This window comes from Myxocyprinus asiaticus, chromosome 17 (genome assembly GCF_019703515.2).
Source record: "Myxocyprinus asiaticus isolate MX2 ecotype Aquarium Trade chromosome 17, UBuf_Myxa_2, whole genome shotgun sequence".
NCBI lineage: Eukaryota > Metazoa > Chordata > Actinopteri > Cypriniformes > Catostomidae > Myxocyprinus > Myxocyprinus asiaticus.
The window spans coordinates 34,446,764-34,469,537 of record NC_059360.1 but is presented as its reverse complement, the minus strand read 5'-3'; the positions used below and the strand labels follow the sequence as shown (position 1 = coordinate 34,469,537).

Sequence of the window (22,774 nt, the reverse complement as noted above, 5' to 3'; positions counted from 1 at the left end):
TGAGCATGATGAGCGCTATTTGAATGATGCACTGAGCTGCCACCTATGTAGAGCGTTTCCACTCTTATGAGGAATCATTTCGGTAAGGATGCTGCCATCGAACACAGATGCCTATGTAGGCAAGAGACAGCAAGGCTGCTCACTAAGTTTTGGAACAGACCCATTATATCATATTAGACAGCAGAGGGTGGTGCATGTTCTGAAAGTTTAATGGAATAGTTCACCCAAAAATGAAAATGATCTCATCATTTACTCACCCTCATGCCATCCCAGATGTGTATAACTTTCTTCTGCTGCACACAAATGAAGATTTTTAAAAGAATATTTCTGCTCTGTAGGTCCTCACAATGCAAGTGAATGGGTACCAAAAGTTTGAAGATCATAAAGCACTTAAAGGCTAAATAAAATCCATACGACTCCAGTTGTTAAATCAGTATCCTCAGAAGTGATATGATAGGTGTATGTGGGTGAGAAACAGATCAATATTTAATTGTTTTTTTTTTTACTATCAATCTCCACTTTCACTTTCTCATTCTTCTTCTTTTGTTTTTGACAAATTGCATTCTTTGTGCATATCGCCACCTACTGGGCAGGGAGGAGAATTTATAGAGATAAATGACTAAAATATTTATCTGTTTCTCACCCACACCAATCATATAGCTTCTGAAGATATGTATTTAACCACTGGAGTTGTATGGATTACTTTAATGCTGCCTTTATGTGTTTTGTTTAGCTTCAAAATGGAAGGATATCAAGATGGCACCGCGGATAGCAGCCTTGGTGTGGAGCTCTTCAGTTCTTTTGTTGTTTTTCTTTGTTTGTCCTGTGTTTAGTAATTTTTTTCCAATCATCTGTATATAACAGATTTGTATATTGTACACACAGACATGGAAGATGACAACAAATTAGTAAGCAAACATAAACCCACCCTCAAATACTTGAATAAACACAACAGATTGAAAAATATGAAGACAAACCCAAAACATTATCAAATATTTTGTCAGGGTGTGAGGGGCAGGAAACAAACTAGTTTCTCAGGTTTTTGGTGTTATATCTCACAAAGACTGGCAAGATTCTCATTTCATCTTTTGGCTTCAAGACTTCACTGCCTGCTGAGGAGATAACAATGCAGAAGGTAGTTACCTTTATCTCACAGATATTTGACTATGAACCTATAACATTAACCTAACCTAACCTAACCTAACCTAACTAGAACCACAACAAGCAGCTGTGTGATAAATGGACCTCAGGGTGTTAAATGGACCTCACTGTTACAATGTATGATGTGTTATAGGAATGCAGATCTGTCTTTTACACATACTGAGCCTTTTTCATGAAAAAAATCAAATAAAATAAAATGTTTCATGAATAATGCTTAATATTCAAGCATTTATATAAAAATATATGGTTGTCAATCTGAAATTTGCACCTATACAGTATGTGTAAAACAGATATTACTTATTAATTTTGTTTTATTCTTTTTCACAGAAAGAGCTTATGCCGTACTGGAACCTTATTGTCACAGTGTTGCGAGGGAAATTCAATAATTCATATGATTTAAGTGAGTTCATCTCTCAGAATAAAAATGGCAGAATAAAAATGGACATGTTTTATAAATAATGGGACATCTGTGTACTTCAGACTTGTTCTGTGTTTGTGAGTGTTTATGTCATTAAAACAGGCCTTGAATTGATTTGTTGTATAATGCATACTCCATCCAAAAAAACTGCTCAGTGTGTGCACTACCTTTGTTCAATTCATAACACCTCTCTTTCATTCTCTCTCTCTCTCTTCAGTGTCTAAATGTGACTGCTACGTCGTCTTGAAATTACCCACAGCCTGTGCTTGCTGCCATCACACCCAAACTGTCAAAGACAGCAATGAACCAAACTGGAATGAAACCTTCAGTTTCAGAGTACACAGCGGTGTCAAGGTAATGAAACAAAACCTGCCTTTTCAACCTCACCTCACCTCACCTCTGCATAAAATGATTCTCCACCCTTATTGTTCTTAAGTTAAAGAAGAGGTGCTATCTAAACAACATTGCGGTGATGTCATTAATGGTCAAATGCTGATATAATTAATAGTAAAGTAATTCTATATAAATAGTTATAACACAACAGTTCAAACATGTCAGCTTTTTGACTGTATCACCACAGTAATTTAACCATGCAAATATTCCTCAAGATACCTTCTACATTGTTAACATCACAAAACTGAAAATGTTTAGAGGAACATATGTGAAACTAAACCTTTTGAGTCCATTAAAAATGTCCTTACCACTATGTTCTTGTGTCCTCAGAACATTTTGGAATTCCACATATATGATTCTGATCGGTTTACGAAAGATGACTTATGCTCCACCGTACTATTTGACATCAGCAGCCTCACACTTGGACAAAAGCAGACAAAATGCTTCATTTTTGATGATAAGGTCAGTTCTGTATAGAAATCTGACATCCATGGTCTGTAAGTAACAATTAGCATTCTTCTTTGGAAGACCTTAGTAACAGGTGAAGTAAACAACATTTATCAACATTAACATCAACAATAAATAAATGAATAATGTCATTGTGAGAAATAATATCTAATATATATTATTACTAAAACAAAAGAGTTGGGACCACATATTATGCAATTAAACAGAGCAATAATCTTATTTATGCAAATCAATAGTTATTGTTTTTTACTTTTCTCTACAAAAGAGTCATATGTTTGCAATGTTGACAGGGCGTAGTCCTACCATTAGTTTCAACATGATGTACATCATTTGTCTTTTTATCTCAGAAAAAGAATGAGTTGTGGGTGACATTTGAGATGACAGTGAGGTGAGTGAAAACATTGTTAACAGTTTGTGAAAGCAATTAAAAAACAATTATGGTGTCATTAGCCAATTATGCAGTGAACGTTAATAATAGGCTATTAGTAATTGTCAATTTTGTTGACTGACACAGTCAGTTGTCTTATTTGTTCTTTTTCTTAAAGCTCTGAGAATCCTGAGCCGTACCTCTCTAATGGAGTGTTGATGGTAAGAAGAACTTTAATCAGTTTTACTATACTCAAAAGAACAGGTCATAAATTATTATAGTTATGTCTGATATCTGTAAATGTTTAATATTTCCACACAAGCTTAAATACACTTTAATTTGGAAATAAACAGACACCATGTGTCCTTATGATTACCTTATATTTAATTGGAACCCAAAAATGTTTAACAATACTGTAAGAAGCAAGTTCAGGCTTTCACAGAGGAAAACTGATAGTACTTTGGGAATATTTGTGGAGCTACTGTAAATAGAACTAAAACAATTTCCCTTTATTGTTAGGCCGGTCCATTCTGTGCTCTGGATGTGAAGGCGGAAAAACCTCTCAAAACAACTGGTAAACAGAAAGACATCAGATTATTTCTGGGTTTAGACTTAATTAATTCAGAACTACTTTTACTGTATAACCACTCAATCTAGCCTCAATCAGACAATAAGATTTAAATAAATACAATTTAGGCTTTCTGATAACAACTGAAAGCATTAAAAAATGGTACACTCTAGAATATTTAAGTATATTTTACAGTGAAGTATTTTCAGCAAGGTTGTAATGAACAGATAATTTACAAAGTACAGAATTATGTTTTTACAAACAGGACCTTATTAATATTCAAAGGTGCTGCAAACAAGATCACAAGTAAAATTTTTTTTTGTATGTGTGTTTTTTCCTGTTCATCTCAGTGAAAAAGAACCTGATTTTAAAACTGAGAGGCGCATATAAGGAGGACCGTATGATCTCAGGTTTTCAAGAAAACCCCAGCTGTACACAGACTATGCGATATTACATCAACCGAGACCTGGAGACTGAATTTAGTCTCATCGCATCAAAAGTGTGTCATTAAATCAATTGATTATTTAAACAGATGATTTCTTACCAAATCGATTTACCATAAAGTGTACACAACACAAGCACATATAGTTGAGGGTATGATGCATGCTAAGCTTGAATTTAAACCCCTAGAAAAAGCCCAGAGCAATTACAAACACTGCTGTCACAATAAGCAGTTTAACTGTATAGCTGTAATTCATAGTAATGCAAATACATTAATATGACACATCTTCCATTTCAGTACATTTGCAACTATAATAGTGTGGAAAGAGTAGTAGAACTTACAAATGAACAATATGTTTGTGATTGTTTCATCATCTGACTCTTGTTCACATGTTTGCATATTTGTTGTTTGTCCAGGCTGCTGAAAAAATGGATGATGCAAATCCAAAAACTTTGGACATTCTGTCCTCTGTCGTTATAAAATCGTTTTCAGCCAAACATCAAACTAAACTCTCTATGCATGCTGGAGAGGTCGGTACTGTTTCTATTCTGTAAATATAGTAAATAAGACTTATACAGCAATCATTGTATAACAGTTTTTTTATATATAAAAAAGAAACGCTAGTAACGGAAATAATAATTTTTTTCATAGGATAAAGTAAATCTGCAACTAAGCACAGAGGATCGGTAAATATTTTTTATTATTTATATCTTAAATTACTTTGCCATGTAATCATGTAATTATAATTGAATGATTTTAATTGTGTAATAATTAATCATAATTGTATGAGACAAACCATCGTAAAGCACATACATTTCCAATGGTTTAATTCTGATTCCATTCAAGGCTCTGAATAATATGTTTGTGTCTGTGCTTTGAAGCCCAAAAGAAGATCTTGACGTACGTCTGGGTTTTGATATTCCAATGGAAGAAAAAAACTTTCTGGTGAAGAGGAGAAAAGTCGTGTCACAGGCACTACAGAGAGCTCTGAAACTCACCTCTCCACCAGAGCCCAGCAAGGCATGATAATACAAACATAAACACATACACCTTTAACACTTCCTTGCAGAGTGACCAAATATTTGACATCCTTTTCACATGTCTCATTTCATTCCAAATTTGTAGTGTGTTTTAGAATATAGATGTCTCTAGTACAGGACAACCTCAAGAAAAGCAGAAAGCCTGGACACCATAGTTACAGAAGATACATGCGATATCACATGTGTTTAGGCAAAGGATCTAAGAAATCAACCAAAATGTTATTCTTCAGGTCCCTTTGGTGGCTGTGGTGTGTTCAGGGGGTGGGACCAGAGCAATGATTGGCACATATGGGAGCCTTAGAGCACTTCAAAAACTCCAACTTCTTGATGCGGTCAGCTACATCACAGGAGTTTCTGGCTCTACCTGGTGGGTATAAGGAGCACCACATGCTCCAGTTCGACCTGTTAGACTCTCACTTTGTGCTCCAAATGAGTGTCAAATTAAAGGGGTCATGACATGCCTTTTATATATATATATATATATATATATATATATATATATATATACACACTGGCGGCCAAAAGATTGGAATAATGTACAAATTTTGCTCTTATGGAAAGAAATTGGTACTTTTATTTACCAAAGTGGCATTCAACTGATCACAACGTATAGTCAGGACATTAATAATGTGAAAAATTACTATTACAATTTGAAAATGTTTAACTACTTCAAAGAGTTCTCATCAAAAAATCCTTCATGTGCAGCAATGACAGCTTTGCAGATCCTTGGCATTCTAGCTGTCAGTTTGTCCAGATACTCAGGAGACATTTCACCCCACGCTTCCTGAAGCACTTGCCATAGATGTTGCTGTCTTGTCGGGCACTTCTCACGCACCTTACAGTCTAGCTGATTCCACAAATGCTCAATGGGGTTAAGATCCATAACACTCTTTTCCAATTATCTGTTGTCCAATGTCTGTGTTTTTTGCCCACTCTAACCTTTTATTTTTCTGTTTCAAAAGTGGCTTTTTCTTTGCAATTCTTCCCATATGGCCTGCACCCCTGAGTCTTCTCTTTACTGTTGTACATGAAACTGGTGTTGAGCAGGTAGAATTCAATGAAGCTGTCAGCTGAGGACATGTGAGGCATCTATTTCTCAAACTACAGACTCTGATGTACTTATCTTCTTGTTTAGTTGTATATCTAGCCTTCCACATCTCTTTCTGTCCTTGTTAGAGCCAGTTGTCCTTTATCTTTGAAGACTCTAGTGTACACCTTTGTATGACATCTTCAGTTTTTTGGCCATTTCAAGCATTGTAGAGCCTTCATTTCTCAAGACAATGATTGACTGATGAGTTTCTAGAGAAAGCTGTTTCTTTTTTTGCCATTTCTGACCTAATATTGACCTTAAGACATGCCAGTCTATTGCATACTGTGGCAACTCAAAAACAAACACAAACACAAAGACAATGTTAAGCTTCATTTAACGAACCAAATAGCTTTCAACTGTGTTTGATATAATGGCAAGTGATTTTCTAGTACCAAATTATCAATTTATCATGATTACTCAAGGATAAGTTGGAGTGATGGCTGCTGTAAATGGCGCCTGTCTAGATTTGATTAAAAATGACTTTTTTCAAATAGTGATGGTGCTGTGTTTTACATCAGTAATGTTCTGACTTTAATTTGTGATCAGCTGAATGCCACTTTGGTGAATTATAGTACCAATTTCCTTTTGAAACAGCAAAATCTGTAAATGTTCCCAAACTTTTGGCTGCCAGTGTGTATGTGTGTGTGTGTGTGTATATATATATATATATATATATATATATGTGTGTGTGTGTGTGTGTGTGTGTGTGTGTGTGTTGCTTGAGGTTCACTCATAATATTAGTAAAAAGAGTCATGCTGTATATATTTGTAAAACATGATAATTTTCCACCCTCATTCTGACCCTCTGTCAGAAATGCTCGGTTTTGGTGCTGCTTCTCCTTTAAGACTTGATAGTAAACACCCACTGTTATGATTGGCTCTCTACTTTTGACTGATCTGCTCTCTCTACTTGCCGTCTACCTGCGCACCGCTACTGGGCAGGCTACAAAGGTGTTTAGGTAAAGTGGGCATTGATGTGTTGTTGTGGAGGCGGTCATACAAATGTCTACCACAGTGTGACATCACAATGTGGAGGAAGTAGGGAATGAGTGGTTTTGGCAGCTTGGTTACAACAAATGCTCTTTTTGCAGTGAGGAGGACATTTTGAGTTCTGAAACTTACAGTATTATAGCTTATAGTACAATGACCTCTTATATGCCAGAAGATAAAGGAAAATTTTATGACCCCTTTAATGATGACTGGCAACATGTAGGGTTGCCACTTTTAAAGTTTTAAAATAAGGGACACTTAAAGGGAGAGGGGTGTTACGGCCGCTAACCACATTCTCCACAGTTTTAGCAATAAATGCATTGAGTTTATATGCGTTACTGATACAAATTTTATATCCTTTCTTATATGCTAAAATGAGAACTTTCCTGACCCATGACTTACTTGTCTTTATGACTGTATTCATACATTGTTTGATCTTATTGAACATTTATATAGGAAAAACTCCACAGTTTTACCACCATTTGTGGACTTTTCAGATGGTCTCTTACTACACCCACCACAGTATTAGCATGCTTTAGCACAATGTGTGGACTTTTCAGATGGTCCCTTACCCACCTAGGCAAATGTTCTAACTTATAAGTTAAATTGGCTATCTGGAACGATTTCACCGTGACGCCATCTGACCATCTTAAATACGGGACAAATCGCGTCCGCATCATTTTATCTTTAAATACAGGACGGGTGGCAACCCTGTGCAAATAAGGTTGGAATTTAGGCCAACATCCAAAACAACACAATGTTTTCCTCATATTCCCCATTGTTTTCTCTCATTGTCTCATAGGACTATGGCCTCTCTTTACGGTGATGCTAACTGGTCAAACAGTGACCTAAATGAGGTTATGGAGTCTGTAAAAAAGGAGATATCTAAAAGTGTGTTCAGTGTATTTTCCCCTGAACAGCTAAGGCACTACAAAGAGAATATGGAAGAGAGAGAGAAAGAAGGACACCTTGTCTCTCTCGTTGACATGTGGGGTCTGGCTATAGAGTATCTCATCCAGGGGAAGGTACTGAAAATATAGAAATAATTTAGTTTCAGTTATGGCTCTGTTTCAAGCAGAATACATAAAAACAAAGAAGACATAAGTGTGCTCTTAAAGACCCCACGAAATCCCTTGACAAGCACAGTTTTCTGTGTTGATGTATTTCCTATTGGAACAGAAAGTTTGGGCAGGACTATCAAATGGTTTGTACCTTGTTTTAAAAAGCCAATTTAAAACAAGGTTTCATAGCCAATAGCTTATAGTTTACATCAAAGCCATGAACCATGATTTGCTATTATTTAATTTTGTATTCAAATGAACAAAAAAGTTTGTAGTGCAAGATGAGTCATCTTGGACATTATGGTGCAATTTTGTGGAAGAGAAAACTGCACCATAAACTGTTAAAACTCTACTGTGTGTGTGTGTGTGTGTGTGTGTGTGTATATATATATATATATATATATATATATATATATATATATATATATATATATATACACACAGCTCTGGAAAAAATTAAGAGACCACTGCTAAATTATCAGTTTCTCTGGATTTACTATTTATAGGTATGTGTTTGAGTAAAATTATTATTCTATAAACTACTGACAACATTTCTCACAAATTCCAAATAAAAATATTGTCATTTAGAGCATTTATTTGCAGAAAATGACAACTGGTCAGAATAACAAAAAAGATGCAGTGTTTTCAGACCTTGAATAATGCAAAGAAAACAAGTTCATATTCATTTTTAAACAACACAATACTGATGTTTTAATGTAGGAAGAGTTCAGAAATCAATATTTGGTGGAATAACCATGATTTTCAATCACAGCTTTCATGCATCTTGCATGCTCTCTACCAGTCTTTCACATTGCTGTTGGGTGATTTTATGTCACTACTGGTGCAGAAATTCAAGCAGCTCAGCTTTGTTTGATGGCTTGTGGCCATCCATCTTCCTCTTGATCACATTCCAGAGATTTTCAATGGGGTTCAGATCTGGTGATTGGGCTGGCCATGACAAGGTCTTGATCCGGTGGTCCTCCATCCACACATTGATTGACCTGGCTGTGTGGCATGGAGCATTGTCCTGCTGGAAAAACCAATCCTCAGAATTGGGGAACATTGTCAGAGCAGAAGGAAGCAAGTTTTCTTCCAAGCTTCTTGAATTTTTGCGCCAGGAGTGGCATAAAGTCACCCAACAGCAATGTGAAAGACTGGTAGAGAGCATTCAAGATGCATGAAAATCAGGGTTATTCCGACAAATATTGGTTTCTGAACTCTTCCTAAGTTAAAACATTAGTATTGTGTTGTTTAAAAATGAATATGAACTTTTTTCTTTTCATTATTCGAGGTCTGAAAACACTGCATCATTTATTTTTTTTATTTTTTATTTATTTTTTTTTTTTTTTGACCAGTTGTCATTTTCTGCAAATAAATGCTCTAAATGACAATATTTTTATTTGGAATTTGGGAGAAATGTTGTCAGTACTTAATAGAATAAAGAAAACATACTCAAAAACATACCTATAAATAGTAAATCCAGAGAAACTGATTAATCTGCTAAAAGTTAATTATTTAATTTTATCTGTACACTAGCAAATAGATAATTTGAAATTTAATAAACATGGAGTAAAAGCCACAAAAGTCAAATTTTGATTTCATTGGGTCTTTGAAATGCTATTTCATTTTCTCCATCATTATTTATAAGTAATTCTGAATTCTTTCCTACCTCAGAATAAAATGGTTACACTATCTGACCAGCAGAGAGCACTATCAAATGGACAGAACCCTCTTCCCATCTACGCAGCTCTCAACATAAAGAATGGCAAGACAGGAAGTACCACTGAGCCTGGTAAATACTGACTTCTTGCAGTCCACTGCAGAGTGTAGAGTCAACAATTACAAGAACAGAGACAGTGTACAATGCATTTAGCCACTGTTGTATAATCATTCCCACTTTCTTGTAGCAAACTGCCTGCAAACTAGCAAAGATTTGACCAATTCTCACAAAAATCCTGAGCAAAGGATCAAGGACATTTAAGGTCCTCATATAAGTTTACCAATAATGCATTTTGTGAATTTTGACTGGTTCCTGCTACTTTGTTTTATGGTAAAGCTCTTAAATTAATTCTGTTTGTTGCGGAGGGATAGTGGACAGATGTAATATAAGGTGGAGGCAGGATGTGAGAACAACACAGATCAATTCGTTGAGATCATTATACTAAAAGAAAAATGCATACTGTCTAACATATAGTCCATGTACTTCTTTGTTGTCTTTGCATCTAGAATTATGTGAGTTCACCCCATACGAGGTTGGATTTACCAAGTATGGTGCCTTTGTACCTGCACAAAACTTTGGGAGTGAATATTACCTCGGTCACATGGTCAAGAAACTCCCTGAACCTGGGGTATACTCTTTATTGGGTAAATAGATTTAAATTGTTAAATGGTAAACCACTTTACTGATCTGGTAATTATATTACTTCCTTGAGCTCAGCTGGCAGAGCATGGTGCTAGCAACGCCAGAGTTATGGGTTTGATTCCCAGGGAATGCCCATCCTGATAGATGAACATCTTCAATGAACTGCAAGGCATATTTGATACATTTACATTTGAGTAAATGTAAAAGTAATTGAAGAGTTAAAATGTTTTAACACATTAATACCCAGGTAGTGATTCATTTGATAGGTTACAGTATGTGTTCTGTTTGCAGGAATATGGAGTAGTGTCTTTTCTGTGAGTCTGACTCAGCTTTGGAGTTGCATTACTGGAGTGATTCCATCCTGGGCCCACAAGATTGGAGAAGAAGTGAACCACACAGGTAAGAGGAAGACAATAACTATTAGTACAGGTAAAGGTACATAAGCAATCAGTGCCTGTGAAGCATCTCAGCAGTACATGTAAAAGGTTGCCTTTCAGATTTATTAATGAGTGTTCCTTATGCAGACTTTTCTTTCTTTCGTTTTTCATTTCCCTCTGCATTTTCCTATCAAACTTACTACAGTAAAACACAGTCTGGCAATATGTCCTAAAACTGAACACATTTAATATATTATACAGACCAGAATGGAATATATACTGTATATAAAAAATTTGAGCTTTTGAGGAGAAAGTGAATCTAACCAAGGAAGAAAAGGAAATCCATAACAAGCCAGTCCTATGATTTGCCACAAGAAAAACTCAAACCTGTTTGTAATTAATCAGCTGGTGTCCATCCTAACCAGGCTTCTCTCAGAAAATACAGTTACAACTACCCAGACCCAATAAAAAAAATAAAAAGCTTTTTTAATTTCTTAATGAATAATATTCTATTTGATGTTAGAATTTGTGCTATTTCTATGCAATTAATGAAACAATTGTCATTATTTTTCATCCTCCCTTATCTGTAGAAACAGATAATATACCATCAACACTGGACACGCTCCAGATCAGCCCCATGACGGATTTAGCAAAAATGATCAGCAACTTTCTGACCAGCCGCCCCATTATCAGCCAAGTGTACAATTTCCTGAGAGGCTTTTATCTGCACAGGAACTACAATGAGAACTCTGGCTTTAGAGCATGGAAGGGTTAGAACATGATTTATGCTATTATCCATTATAAAGCTGAATTATGTAATTTCTACGACACTAGCGCCACCAAACGGAATAGCGAAAATAAACAATATTTTCAAAACAACTTTCCGAATTTGCACCTTGTCTTCTGTTGTTCAAACAGTAAGATAGTCCCACTCCCAACTCACGCCATTGGTTGAGAAATCTTGTTGGGGTGGGTCTAAGCGGGTTGCTCTAAACAAACAAACACATTTTCATAGCAGCACAGAGACATTGTTTACAGAGAAAATTAACCTATGAATGCCTTATAGTTGTGTCTGCATTTTAAGCTGGGAAAGAATTAATTAACACTGAAAAAGTTACATAATTCAGCTTTAAGTTTAGCTTAGTTAATACCACAGCTTATAATGTCAATTCAACTGGGAATAGTATTATTGTAAAGCGGAATTTCTTTTTTTTTTTCTGCAGAAACACACCCAGACGCCTTCCCTAACTCCCTGACGCCAGCAGACACCAAACTTGGTCTGGTGGACTGTGCTGTGGCCCTCAAGTCATCATTCCCTCCTGTGCTACGCTCTCAGAGGCATGCAGATGTCATTCTGTCTCTGAACTACTCTTGGGACCAGGACCAGTGTAAGGTGAGGGTAGTCTCAGCCTTAGACAGCACACATCTGTTATTGAACACAAAACTGGAAAGCACTTTTTCAATCTGGCCAGCTCTAATCTGATTGGTTGGCTTTATGCAATTTTCAGGAGTAAGGGCAAGCAGGCATTATTACTCTGCCTAGAAGCCAACTCATGTTTACTACAAGGTAACAGGTTGATATAATGAGCGCTGTTGAGGATGAACTTATTACTGGATATGCCAAAGTTTGCCATGTTAGTTGCATCAAATATTTATTTGTTTGTTTTGTTTGAGGCATTTAGTAGCAAGTTAACTACATGTTCACATGCAAATTTGTACATTCCAATTTGTTTTCTGAGTTATGTCTATGAAATAATCAGTAGTTATAACTTTTGGATAGACATAAATCCTGATCACAATTTCTGCACCATTATTTGAAAATAAATTGTATTACCACTGTCTATTATTGTGTTAGCGTATAATATATTTCTGAAAAGCCCATCTCTAAATAGCAAGTGAAAACAAAACATTGGTTGCTTAAATTGTCAGTCAGACTGTCTCTAAATATATGTATACTGTATATTATAATGTTTGTGTCTAATAGATCCTAAAGCAAACTGAGGAGTACTGCATTGATCGGAAGATTCCATTTCCAAAGATTGATTTTAAAAAGGTAGAGTCAGAGCCAAAGAAGGAAGTATATGTGTTTGAGGATAAAGATAATCCAGAGGCTCCCATAGTGATTCACTTTCCCTTGGTCAACTTCACATTCAAACAGTTCACGGCTCCTGGTAAGCACTATCATTAAGATTCTTAGGTGGACATTCTGCTTTTGCATGAATGTATGGAACAGACTAATTTCAAATACATCAGAATAGAAATGGAATTTTATATCAGGTAAAAACTATTCTGCATGTGTGTATTTGTGTTGTAGGAGTGAAGAGAGAGGGTAAAATGGAGATGAATGAAGGAAATTTTGATATTGACTTCACCAGTAGCTCCTGTCCATTCACCACTCAGAAACTTACCTATTCTCCTGAGGTCTTCCAGAAGCTGGCAAACCTCACCACCTACAACATTCTAAACAACAAAGACATAATTCTGAATGTGCTGAACAAATCACTTAAGAGAAACATGGAGAGAGTTCCTTTTACAAAGATGACAAAATCCTAAATTGAGATTGAGGTTTGAGCAGCAGGTAGAATTCATATAGGTACACTTCACAACATTGGTGAGCAGTTTTCCAACCAACAATGTTAAAGGTGCACTCTGAATTTTTTCCCCACATTAAAACAAGTTTTACTCATAAATAAATGAATAGCACTTTTAAACCAAGTACACTTACATAAGATGATTCCAGTCATATTAGTAGACTTTTAGAAGCTGTTTTATTGGGGGCTGCCATATTTAGATCACATGATCAGCCGAATACTTTTCTTTTTTTTATCGGTTACACACCTATTATTCACTTTATAACACTTTAGATCGCAGAATAAATAAATCATGGCTGACTGCTATTGTTTCATTACAATGCCATCAGTAATGGAAACTTACACCTTTAAAATATGATAGATATGTAGGTTAAATATCAAAGTTTATACCATGGGGCTGTTGAATGCTTGATTCTGATTGGTTAACGGATGTTCTAAGGTTTGCAATTATTTTTCAGTAAACGCACGGCTATGAAGTATTCCAGGTCTTGACCGCATAACAGTTCCATATCACTTTGCCAAAATATTTCAGTTATGTCTAAGAGCTGTACAGCTTACCAGAGTAAAACAGGCAAATAAAACACAAGACATTGACTAAGTAATCGAAGACGAAAGACACACAATTTCTATAATATCCACAATGTACTTTAATATCTGTGGAAAGCACTCTCACGCTAACTTTCTTTCTTTTGTTCTCACCCACACACACATACATACGCACTCACATATTCACTTCTTTCGCGGGAAACACACAGAACCTAAATGTTAAAGAACCACCATGACTTAAAGCAGTTTAGCAACTGAAAAGCTACATACAAGAATGGCGACACTACAAGCCTTCTTCTGAGGAGTGTTGTTAAACTAACAGTATGGCGATTTGAAGCGATGTTACTAACGAACATAGCTTAAGACAGCTGATCCGTCATCAATTATTCCTTACTTATATGAGCAACGGTGGTCTAAGGTTAATGTTAAACTCTCACTTGACCACTATGGACCTTCTTACTGTAACGTCTCAAGCCTGGTTGCGTGATCTTGTATGAATCATCAGTTCACTGTAGCACTTTCTCCACTGCTTTTGACTTGACAATCTTTTACAGTTTTAACAATCCCGTTTTGTTTGTTTCTGACTATTTGTAAGTAATTATTGGTGTATTTATGTATACTGTCATTACCTGTCATGATTTGTACAACAGGATGACACTGAGTAACGCGATGTTCACAATACCTTGAGGTTTGTGTGTGTGTGCGTGCGTGTTACCGGATAAATAACATGATTATTGGTCGCTGAAGGGAAATTCAAGTGCAAAGCAGCACATGCCTTTGCAATTTTGTTTGATTTGCTTTGGGTGACACAAGTGTAACAACTACTGTAACCATTTCTCTTTTTACCTTGGCTTATCCACTGAACTCCAGAAAACCAGATAATGGACCAGTTGTTTAGGTTCGTTATGGAGGGCAAGACTGATATGGCACACACAAACACACACAAATTAGAGAAATGTCTTGAACCAATTTATATTATATTTGGAAATTTTTTTTATGAATGTATGTGAAATAAAATTACAATGTAGGAATAAAATAAAAAAATAAAAACACAAATGAATGTTTTGTTCCTTTTTAGATCCTTTGAGTTCCTTTTTATAACCTCGAGATATTATTTTAAGCTTTTATTATTTGACTTATATCTATTTATATTTTAATTGTATAGTTTAAGGTTTAAATTATTTTTTCTATATTGATTTTACAGGTATTTGAATGTATTAACTTGTAGTTTTATAACTTAGTTTAGAGCTTTTGTTAATCTTTTGGATTGTATTTGTACCGCACTGTTGTATTATTTATCTCTGATATGGAAATATTAACCCATAACCAGAAAATACAGAATCACAATAACCAGGTTAAAGTCAGTAAGAGAACAATTCAACTTCTCAAACAATACAACAGCTCAATAACATTTCACAGTCTATGAAATAAAATTCTCAGTCCATAGAAACTTAGTATGTAAATGAATGTCCTTTTGTGGCATCCAAAGTAGATGTAATAGTCACTGGGTGTAAGAAGTAAGTAGTAGTGCAATAATCAGTAGTGCAAGAATCAGTTCAATCCTACTGATGAGAAATACCAACGGAATGGAATGGGTTCCACTTGTAACACAGTAAAAAGGCACTAATCTGGTGATGAAATCTTCTCTTCTCCTCTCTAATCAATAATCATTCACTGGGTGGCCCGCCATCTCGGTTTTTGAAGGGTTCGATCCAATCACACACAAGAAAAAAAAAAAAACCTGACCAAATCCGGGGGGTTTTATATGCATTTACCATCCACATCGGATTTTATAGAGGTTCACAATCAGCAACCATTGGCATCAATGATCACCACTCTTATGGTACGTTTACACAACAATGATGTACTAAAAACGGAAAAGTTTTTTATTTGCGTTTTTATTTGCATCTTTATGACATCACACACAGTTTTCGTCTCAGCCTATACGTCTTGCACTTTCCATGTTGGATTATTTTTAAATTATTTTATTTTTTAAATTACACAGTGACTTGATTAGACATTTTATTGCATCTTTTCAGCATTTTTGTTGAAAATATAATTATTGCAAATTATATTATTTTTCTAGTCCGTCAAATTCTGACCTGTGTTACACAAGCTCTTTCAAAATCCATGAATACGGATATGAGATGTATTGAAACTAATACATATCATAAAATATTAAATATGATTTTCATGGGCTAAATTGTGCTGTGGCTTTAAGATGTAAGCTATACAGATGAGACTGAATGCAACTGAACTTGTGCTTACATACAACAGGAAATGCACTCTGAAGGCTTTTTCTCTCACACAGTGACTGACATCTCTATTATCAGCAGTGTAACAAAATTATTCACATTGCCAAATAAGAAACAGATGCTGACTGAAAGCTGTTGTGAGTCATTCAGTTTCCATTATTACACATATTCTGACTTATGTTGAGAGATTCATGGTATGAGAATATCTATTGCAGCAATGCGTTTTGGGAAAACAAGCCCCATGCAGTGTCAAGAAGAAATCTGTTTGTGGTGAAATCAGATAAGTCATGTAAAACATGACTTTGATGATGCAGGTCATAAATATGATGCTTGGTTCATGATCATGATTTTGCTCTCAAATGAATTTCAACACTAGATCTGAGCTATTGTTAGACATGAGAGAGAGAGAGGGATGGGATTTGTTTTGCTTTGTTTTGTTTTGAGCATACAGCCTTTCATATATAACTCTCATACACAGAAGTGGATTGCAGGTATTTTGGGAAATATTACAATGCAAATATTACACATCCTGTGCTATGTCTTAATATTACACATTATAAACGCACTACCACTGTAATCTTAATGAGCTATCTGACTGAAAGCTTAGTGCAATGTATTTTTAATCCTAAATAGATGAAGTTCAAAGTATAAAGGCACAAACATAAAAGAAAATAAAAACAGGAACAGAGGAAGCAAAGTTTGTTTTAACAAACAGAACTACACAGAAAGGCCACAATGTTTTATTTATTTATTTATTTTATTTTTTTGTGAGAAAATGTAGATCAAAGAAGCTTTGATTGAACAGATGATAAACATCTCACACAGCAGAGCATCACATAGCTCACCAAGCCTTAAATGTTTAGATTAAAAGAAAATAACATACAAAGGAAAGGTGACCATTAAATACAAACTCCCAGCTTGTGATGTCAGGAAAAACAAACAACCTTAAAAAAAACAAAAAACAAACCCGCTAACAGACATCAAAACAGACATTTATCCCAATCCGCACCATGTTGGCACTAATTGGATTAGAACAGTGTTTCTCAGTACTGTCCTGGGGTACCATTAAAACTACACATTTTGGATGTCTCCCTTATTTGACATACTCAATTCAGATCACAGAGCATTCTACTAATGAGCTAATCAGTGGAATCAGATGTGTTGGATAAAGGAGACATCCAAAATGTGTAGTGTTAGTGGTACTCCAGGAAAGGATTGAGAAACACCGGATTAGAACATTCTGCTTAAGTCATACGATTTTGGAGCAACATGAGTGAATGATGACTGCATTTTCATTTTGGGGTGAATTATCCCTTTAATAAATGATAGTAATGTAAAATCATTATTTGCTATGTGGATATATGACCCTTGTTGGGTCATTGTCTGTTCCACCGCCCATCTCCACCACAGCGGTGGCATTTTGTGCAGAAGGAAAAAGTGATTTTGGTTTGAGATGAGCATTTTGCCTCCTGGCCCTGTGGTTTGATGGAAAACTACAGCCTAGGGGAAACAGTCATGATGACTGGAGTCTGCGGGGAGAATAACATGACGTCTGATCTAAGGATGGAACCACAAGAATGAGGAAGGTGAAGATGAAGATGGAGAGAATGGAAAAGAAGATCAGTCCAATGAGGTTCTGGGTGTGGTGTTGGAGGATTGGAGAGGAGAAGGTGAATAAAATGAGGAGAGTAGGGTGATAAACATGTGGTGTTATTTTTAACCTAAACTAATAACTAAACATTCGAGGTCAGGTCAAGTCTTGAGCCTCGAGCCTTCCACCAGGGACAGCAAGCCACATATGTTTACGTTATCCTCACTGCAGGATTACATTAATTTGTGAACTTCTAAAATTAAGATACATTTTCATGACTCACGGAGAAATTTGAAAGAATGTTTCTTGTTTCTTTTTTCCATATTGGAAGTGAATGTAGAGACTGAGTCTAACATTCTGCCTAATGTCTCCTTTTGTGTTCCATAGGTCATATGGGTTTGGAACAACATGAGAGTGAGTAAATGATGACAGAATTTTCCTTTTTGGGTGAACGATCCCTTTAACATTAACTTTGGCAGCCCTAAAATTCTAAAACTAAAATAGAAACTACATTTAAATTTAAGTATTATGGGGGGGTTGCACACCGGGCGCGTCTGGCGGATGACATGATGCGTTCTAAAATTCGAAACAACTGTTTTCAATGAAGGTACGCACACCGCCTCCGACAGATGCCCAACTATGACTTAAACTATGCTTAAATTTCTGCCGCGCCACGGAGTGCAACTCGAATATTTTCCATTAATTTCAACCCATTATCAAAGGACATAGATTATTGTGGCAAGGTCGTGGTTGAGTGCCCGTCCAGGGAGAGGGGAAGCAGTAAGGATTCATCCCTGGGTGACAATTAGGTCTAACAGCTGTATCTTGTTGCAGTAATCCGGGAAGAGCGATAAGAGGAGCCCATGCCAGAGCCCAGGGAGAGATAGAGTGATGTACAGGTGTGAGACACATTAGAGCACCAGCAGGTGCTCCGGAGCTTCATACACCAGGAGCCAGGCTCAGCCGCGACCCCGGACCCAACACCTTTCATGCCCCCGGTCACCCTGAAGAAAATGGGCCTGCACGATGCACCAGAGGCATTCCTCGAGTTGTTTGAGTGAACGGCGGAGCTGTAGAAATGGCCGAAATTACAATGGGCGGCTCGACTCCTGCCGCTGTTGTCTGGGAAATCCCAGCTCACGGCCCAACACCTGCCTGCCGCAAACCTCATGGTGTATGAGGACTTAAAGAAAACCATCATGCACTGGGTCGGCCGTAGCCTTGAGCAACAATGACAGCACTTCCACTCACTGATGTTAAGCGAGTGCAGCCGCCTGTTTGCGTTCACCCAACAGCTCCATGATGCCTGCCGGAAGTGGCTGCTGGTGGAGGAGCGCGATGCAGAAGGAGTCGTCGATCTGGTGATGCTGGAGCAGTTCGTCCTTCATCTGCCGACCGGAACAGCAGAATGGGACCAGTGCTTTCCCCCCATCTCTTCTCGCTCTCCCCCCTACCCACCCCTCCCAGGTTGGTGAATCCGCTGCTGCGGCTGCGGGCATAGCATCTGGGCCAGATTGCTGGAGTTGCGGGGAGCCGGGGCACTTCCAGGACCAATGCCCAGTTATGGAACTGAGAGTATTGGTGCGGATCCCGACACCCCACGGGCCACCCCCGGTCAGGCTGGAACATACCGCATACCTGTGAGTATCAGGGGAAGTACATATCAAGCCTTGGTGGATACCGGTTGTAATCAAACCACTATCCACCAATGTTTGGTTCAAGATGAGGCTTTGGGCACGGAGTGGAGGGTGAAGGTGAGGTGTGTGCATGGGGATATTCAAAGTTACCCTATAGTGACAGTGACTATTCAATTTTGGGTACAAACATTGTATCGAGGCTGCAGTTAATTCCTGCCTCACCGATCCACTAATTTTGGGAACGAATTGGCCTGCATTTACTTCATTATTGAGAGGCATGTGTGTGGATAGGTCCTGCGACAAAGCATATCGGTGTGGGGTGTGTGACTCACTGGCTGAGGAGGTGGAGCCAGAGCCGTCTACATCAGCTCAACGTCAGGATGATGTAAGGGAGGGGAAGTCTCGGCTTCCCCAGCCCTTAGAGGATTCCCTGCTGGGGATTTCCCTCTGGAGCAGTCGTGCGACAAGACCCTTAGGCACGCCTTTGATCAAGTGAAAGTGATTGAAGGTCATTGTCTCCGGCCAGACATTGCACTCACATATCTGTATTTTTCAATTATTAAACATAGGTTGTATTGAGTGATGCTCTGACAAAAGAAGATACAACCCAGTTGTTGATCCCGAAGAGCATTTCCCGACAGCTCATCATAACCCAATGGCGGGTCACTTAGGTCGAGAAAAAATACTAAACCATCTAATGGCCTTTTTCTATTGGCTGGGCATTCATGGGGATGCTTTCAGGTGGTGTGCAGCATGCCGTGAATATCAGTTGGTGAATCCACCATCCACCCCAAAAGTGCCATTGTGCCCTCTGCCGTTAATCAAGGTCCCCTTCGAGAGAATTGGCATGGATCTCATCGGGCCATTTGAACGGATGGCATGCGGACATCGCTTTGTGATAGTTCTGGTGGATTACGCAATGTGATATCCGGAAGCAGTGCCTCCTTATTGGTATGTTTATCACCCACAAACAGACGGGTTAGTGGAACGATTTAATAAAACCCTGAAAAATATGATTCGTAAGTTTGTGCACGAGGACGCTAGAAATTGGGATAATTGGCTCAAACCCGTTATATGCAGACTGAGAGGTCCCCCAGGCCTCCACAAGGTTTTCCCCATTCGAGTTGCTGTATGGGTGTCGGATGGCTCCCTGGCCTGAGTCAGACGGTGGGGGTGTGTGGCGAGGGCGTGGTTGAGTGTCCGTTTAGGGAGAGGGGAAGTGGTAAGGATTCATCCCTGGGTGACAATTAGGTCTAACAGCTGTTTTTTGTTGCAATAATCCAGGAAGAGTGATAAGAGGAGCCTATGCCAGAGCCCAGGGAGTGAGAGAGAGAGTGATGTACGGGAGTTTGATGCATTAGAGTACTGATCCCGACTTTGAGTGTTATTGTGTGAATAAAGAGTTTAAAGACACCTGAACCACGCTTCCTCATTCCCCATACCGACCAGTCCTGTTACATTTATTTATTTAAGTGTTCTTCATTCTTGAACAAGGGAAAAATCTTGGTAACTTGTGTGTGTACTGTCTGCAATTTGAAGCGCATCGACGTGCCTGTGTTTGATGACTATGCCATGTCCTAGCCGCGATGTGGTGCTTCTCGTCCGGTGTGCGACCACTTTAAGAGAACAAACCTAGATGAATTAGTGTTTGTGTTGTCCTTATGCTCACCCTGGACCTCATGAACTGACAGTCAAAGTCAGAGGGGGCATTGTGCTCCAGAATACAGACTTTTCTGTGACCTTTCACCTCCTCTCCTTAAAACTCACTACATATGTCAATGTTCTCAATACTCCCAAATATGGGCAGTTGAGGTTTAGCAGAAAACACTGTGAGATCTGACAGCAAACAGATGGTTTGCATCCTGTAATAGACTATGTGAGCAAAATGGGAGACTATAAATCCAAGACTTAAATGACAGCAAAAAGCTATCCTGAAGATGTGTGAATGTTAGATGGTTTTGTATTGTGCTGTATCTAGCTGTTGAATTTTCTGTTGAATTCCCCTAGGGATTGAAGAACAGAATAAAGGAGCCTTCCTTAATTTTCTTTCTTATCATCATAAATTCCATTAGTTTTAAGACACACAGCCTCTGTAACCAATGATACTCAAAGGTCATGCAATCATTCACATTCACCAAAACTTGGCACAAAATTAAACTAGCACATTCAGGTTGGAGCAGTTGCATACTTATTAGCACACATGTTCAAGACATATTTAGCCCTAGTGCTCATATGATTCTGCAGGTTAAATTCAAGCTAGTGTCATGTCCTAATACCATTCGCCCTCTCACCAATAAGTTCCTGTCCCTTCACTGTCCCTGGCAAAAAAACAAAACAACAACAACAACAACAACAACAAAAAGCCCTGGAAAACAACATGCATGCACGCTCACATCAATGAACTGGAGAGCTACTCACTTTAGATCCTCTCACCATTGTACCTTTCAGTAAGGCACTAAAAGGAATAGTTCACCCAAAAACGAAAATTGTGTAAGACTCATGCACTGAATTCCGCCTTCTAGTCATACGATAGCTTTGCGTGAGAAAATGTAGGTCATTATTCACTGAAATTGATGCCCTTCGGTATAGCTCTCAAATCTTATTTGTACTTTCATCATACTTACCTACAGTACATATTCTTAACTATAACTTTACACATGCAAGAACTAATGCTGTTTGGCATCACTGATGTCATACCTGGCACGCTGCGTCTTGATGTGCCATATCAGTGATGTGCTATAATGTCAAATTTCACTGGCTTTAGAGTTTATCAAAGTACATGTTTTAATTTTTTTAAAAGTAAAATGTTACTCACCCTCATGCGTAAGAAACAGATCAATATTAAAGTCCTTTTTTACTATAAATCTAAGTGGTTCTTTTTCTGTTTTTTTGGTGATACTAATTCTTTGTGCATATACCAAGGGCGTACAGTTTGTTTGAACATATAGATCTCTCTAGGCTTACCGCTAGGCTAAACCTCTTGTAAACACGCATAGGAGAGCTGGTGAAAGTGTCAATTTATAGACTTAAATAGTGATTTGTTTCTCAGACACACCTATCAAATCGCTTCGGAAAATTTGGATTTAACTACTGGAGTCATATGAATTATTTTTACGCTCCCTTTGTGCTTTTTTTAAGCTTTAAAGTTCTGGCCACCATTCACTTGCATTGTATAGACCTACAGAGCTGAGATATTCTTCTAAAAATATTAATTTGTGTTCATAAATGGGATGACATGACGATGAGTAAATGATGAGAGAATTTTCATTTTTGAATGAGCTATTCCTTTAACATAAACTTGACATTTCTGCAAATTACAATGCAGTTAACAAATTGTAATTATAATTTATATACAGTATATTTACACACACAAATACATAAAAACATACACATATTAATACATACACTACATACAAT

The 22,774-nt window shown here is 37.4% G+C and overlaps 1 protein-coding gene across 1 annotated transcript; it reads left to right on the top strand.

Annotated features, from left to right (window-relative positions):
- Positions 1–1,099: 1,099 nt before the first annotated feature.
- Positions 1,100–14,924, top strand: pla2g4f.2 (phospholipase A2, group IVF, tandem duplicate 2). The gene is made up of 20 exons (XM_051723564.1): positions 1,100–1,135; positions 1,489–1,561; positions 1,797–1,933; positions 2,303–2,434; positions 2,788–2,828; positions 2,986–3,028; positions 3,327–3,381; positions 3,726–3,874; positions 4,234–4,347; positions 4,469–4,503; positions 4,699–4,837; positions 5,088–5,224; positions 7,740–7,962; positions 9,673–9,790; positions 10,225–10,362; positions 10,652–10,759; positions 11,328–11,507; positions 11,961–12,130; positions 12,722–12,908; positions 13,052–14,924. The coding sequence occupies exons 1-20, from the start codon at positions 1,127–1,129 to the stop codon at positions 13,288–13,290; spliced, it is 2,427 nt and encodes an 808-aa protein (XP_051579524.1). The 5' UTR covers positions 1,100–1,126; the 3' UTR covers positions 13,291–14,924.
- The last annotated feature ends 7,850 nt before the right edge of the window (positions 14,925–22,774 follow it).

Excerpts from the sequence above, each read along its gene's own strand:
- pla2g4f.2 (XM_051723564.1), top strand. Across the intron at positions 2,829-2,985 it reads ACATTTGAGATGACAGTGAG|CTCTGAGAATCCTGAGCCGT; the intron begins GTGAGTGAAAAC and ends TTTTTCTTAAAG. Across the intron at positions 3,382-3,725 it reads AAAACCTCTCAAAACAACTG|TGAAAAAGAACCTGATTTTA; the intron begins GTAAACAGAAAG and ends TGTTCATCTCAG.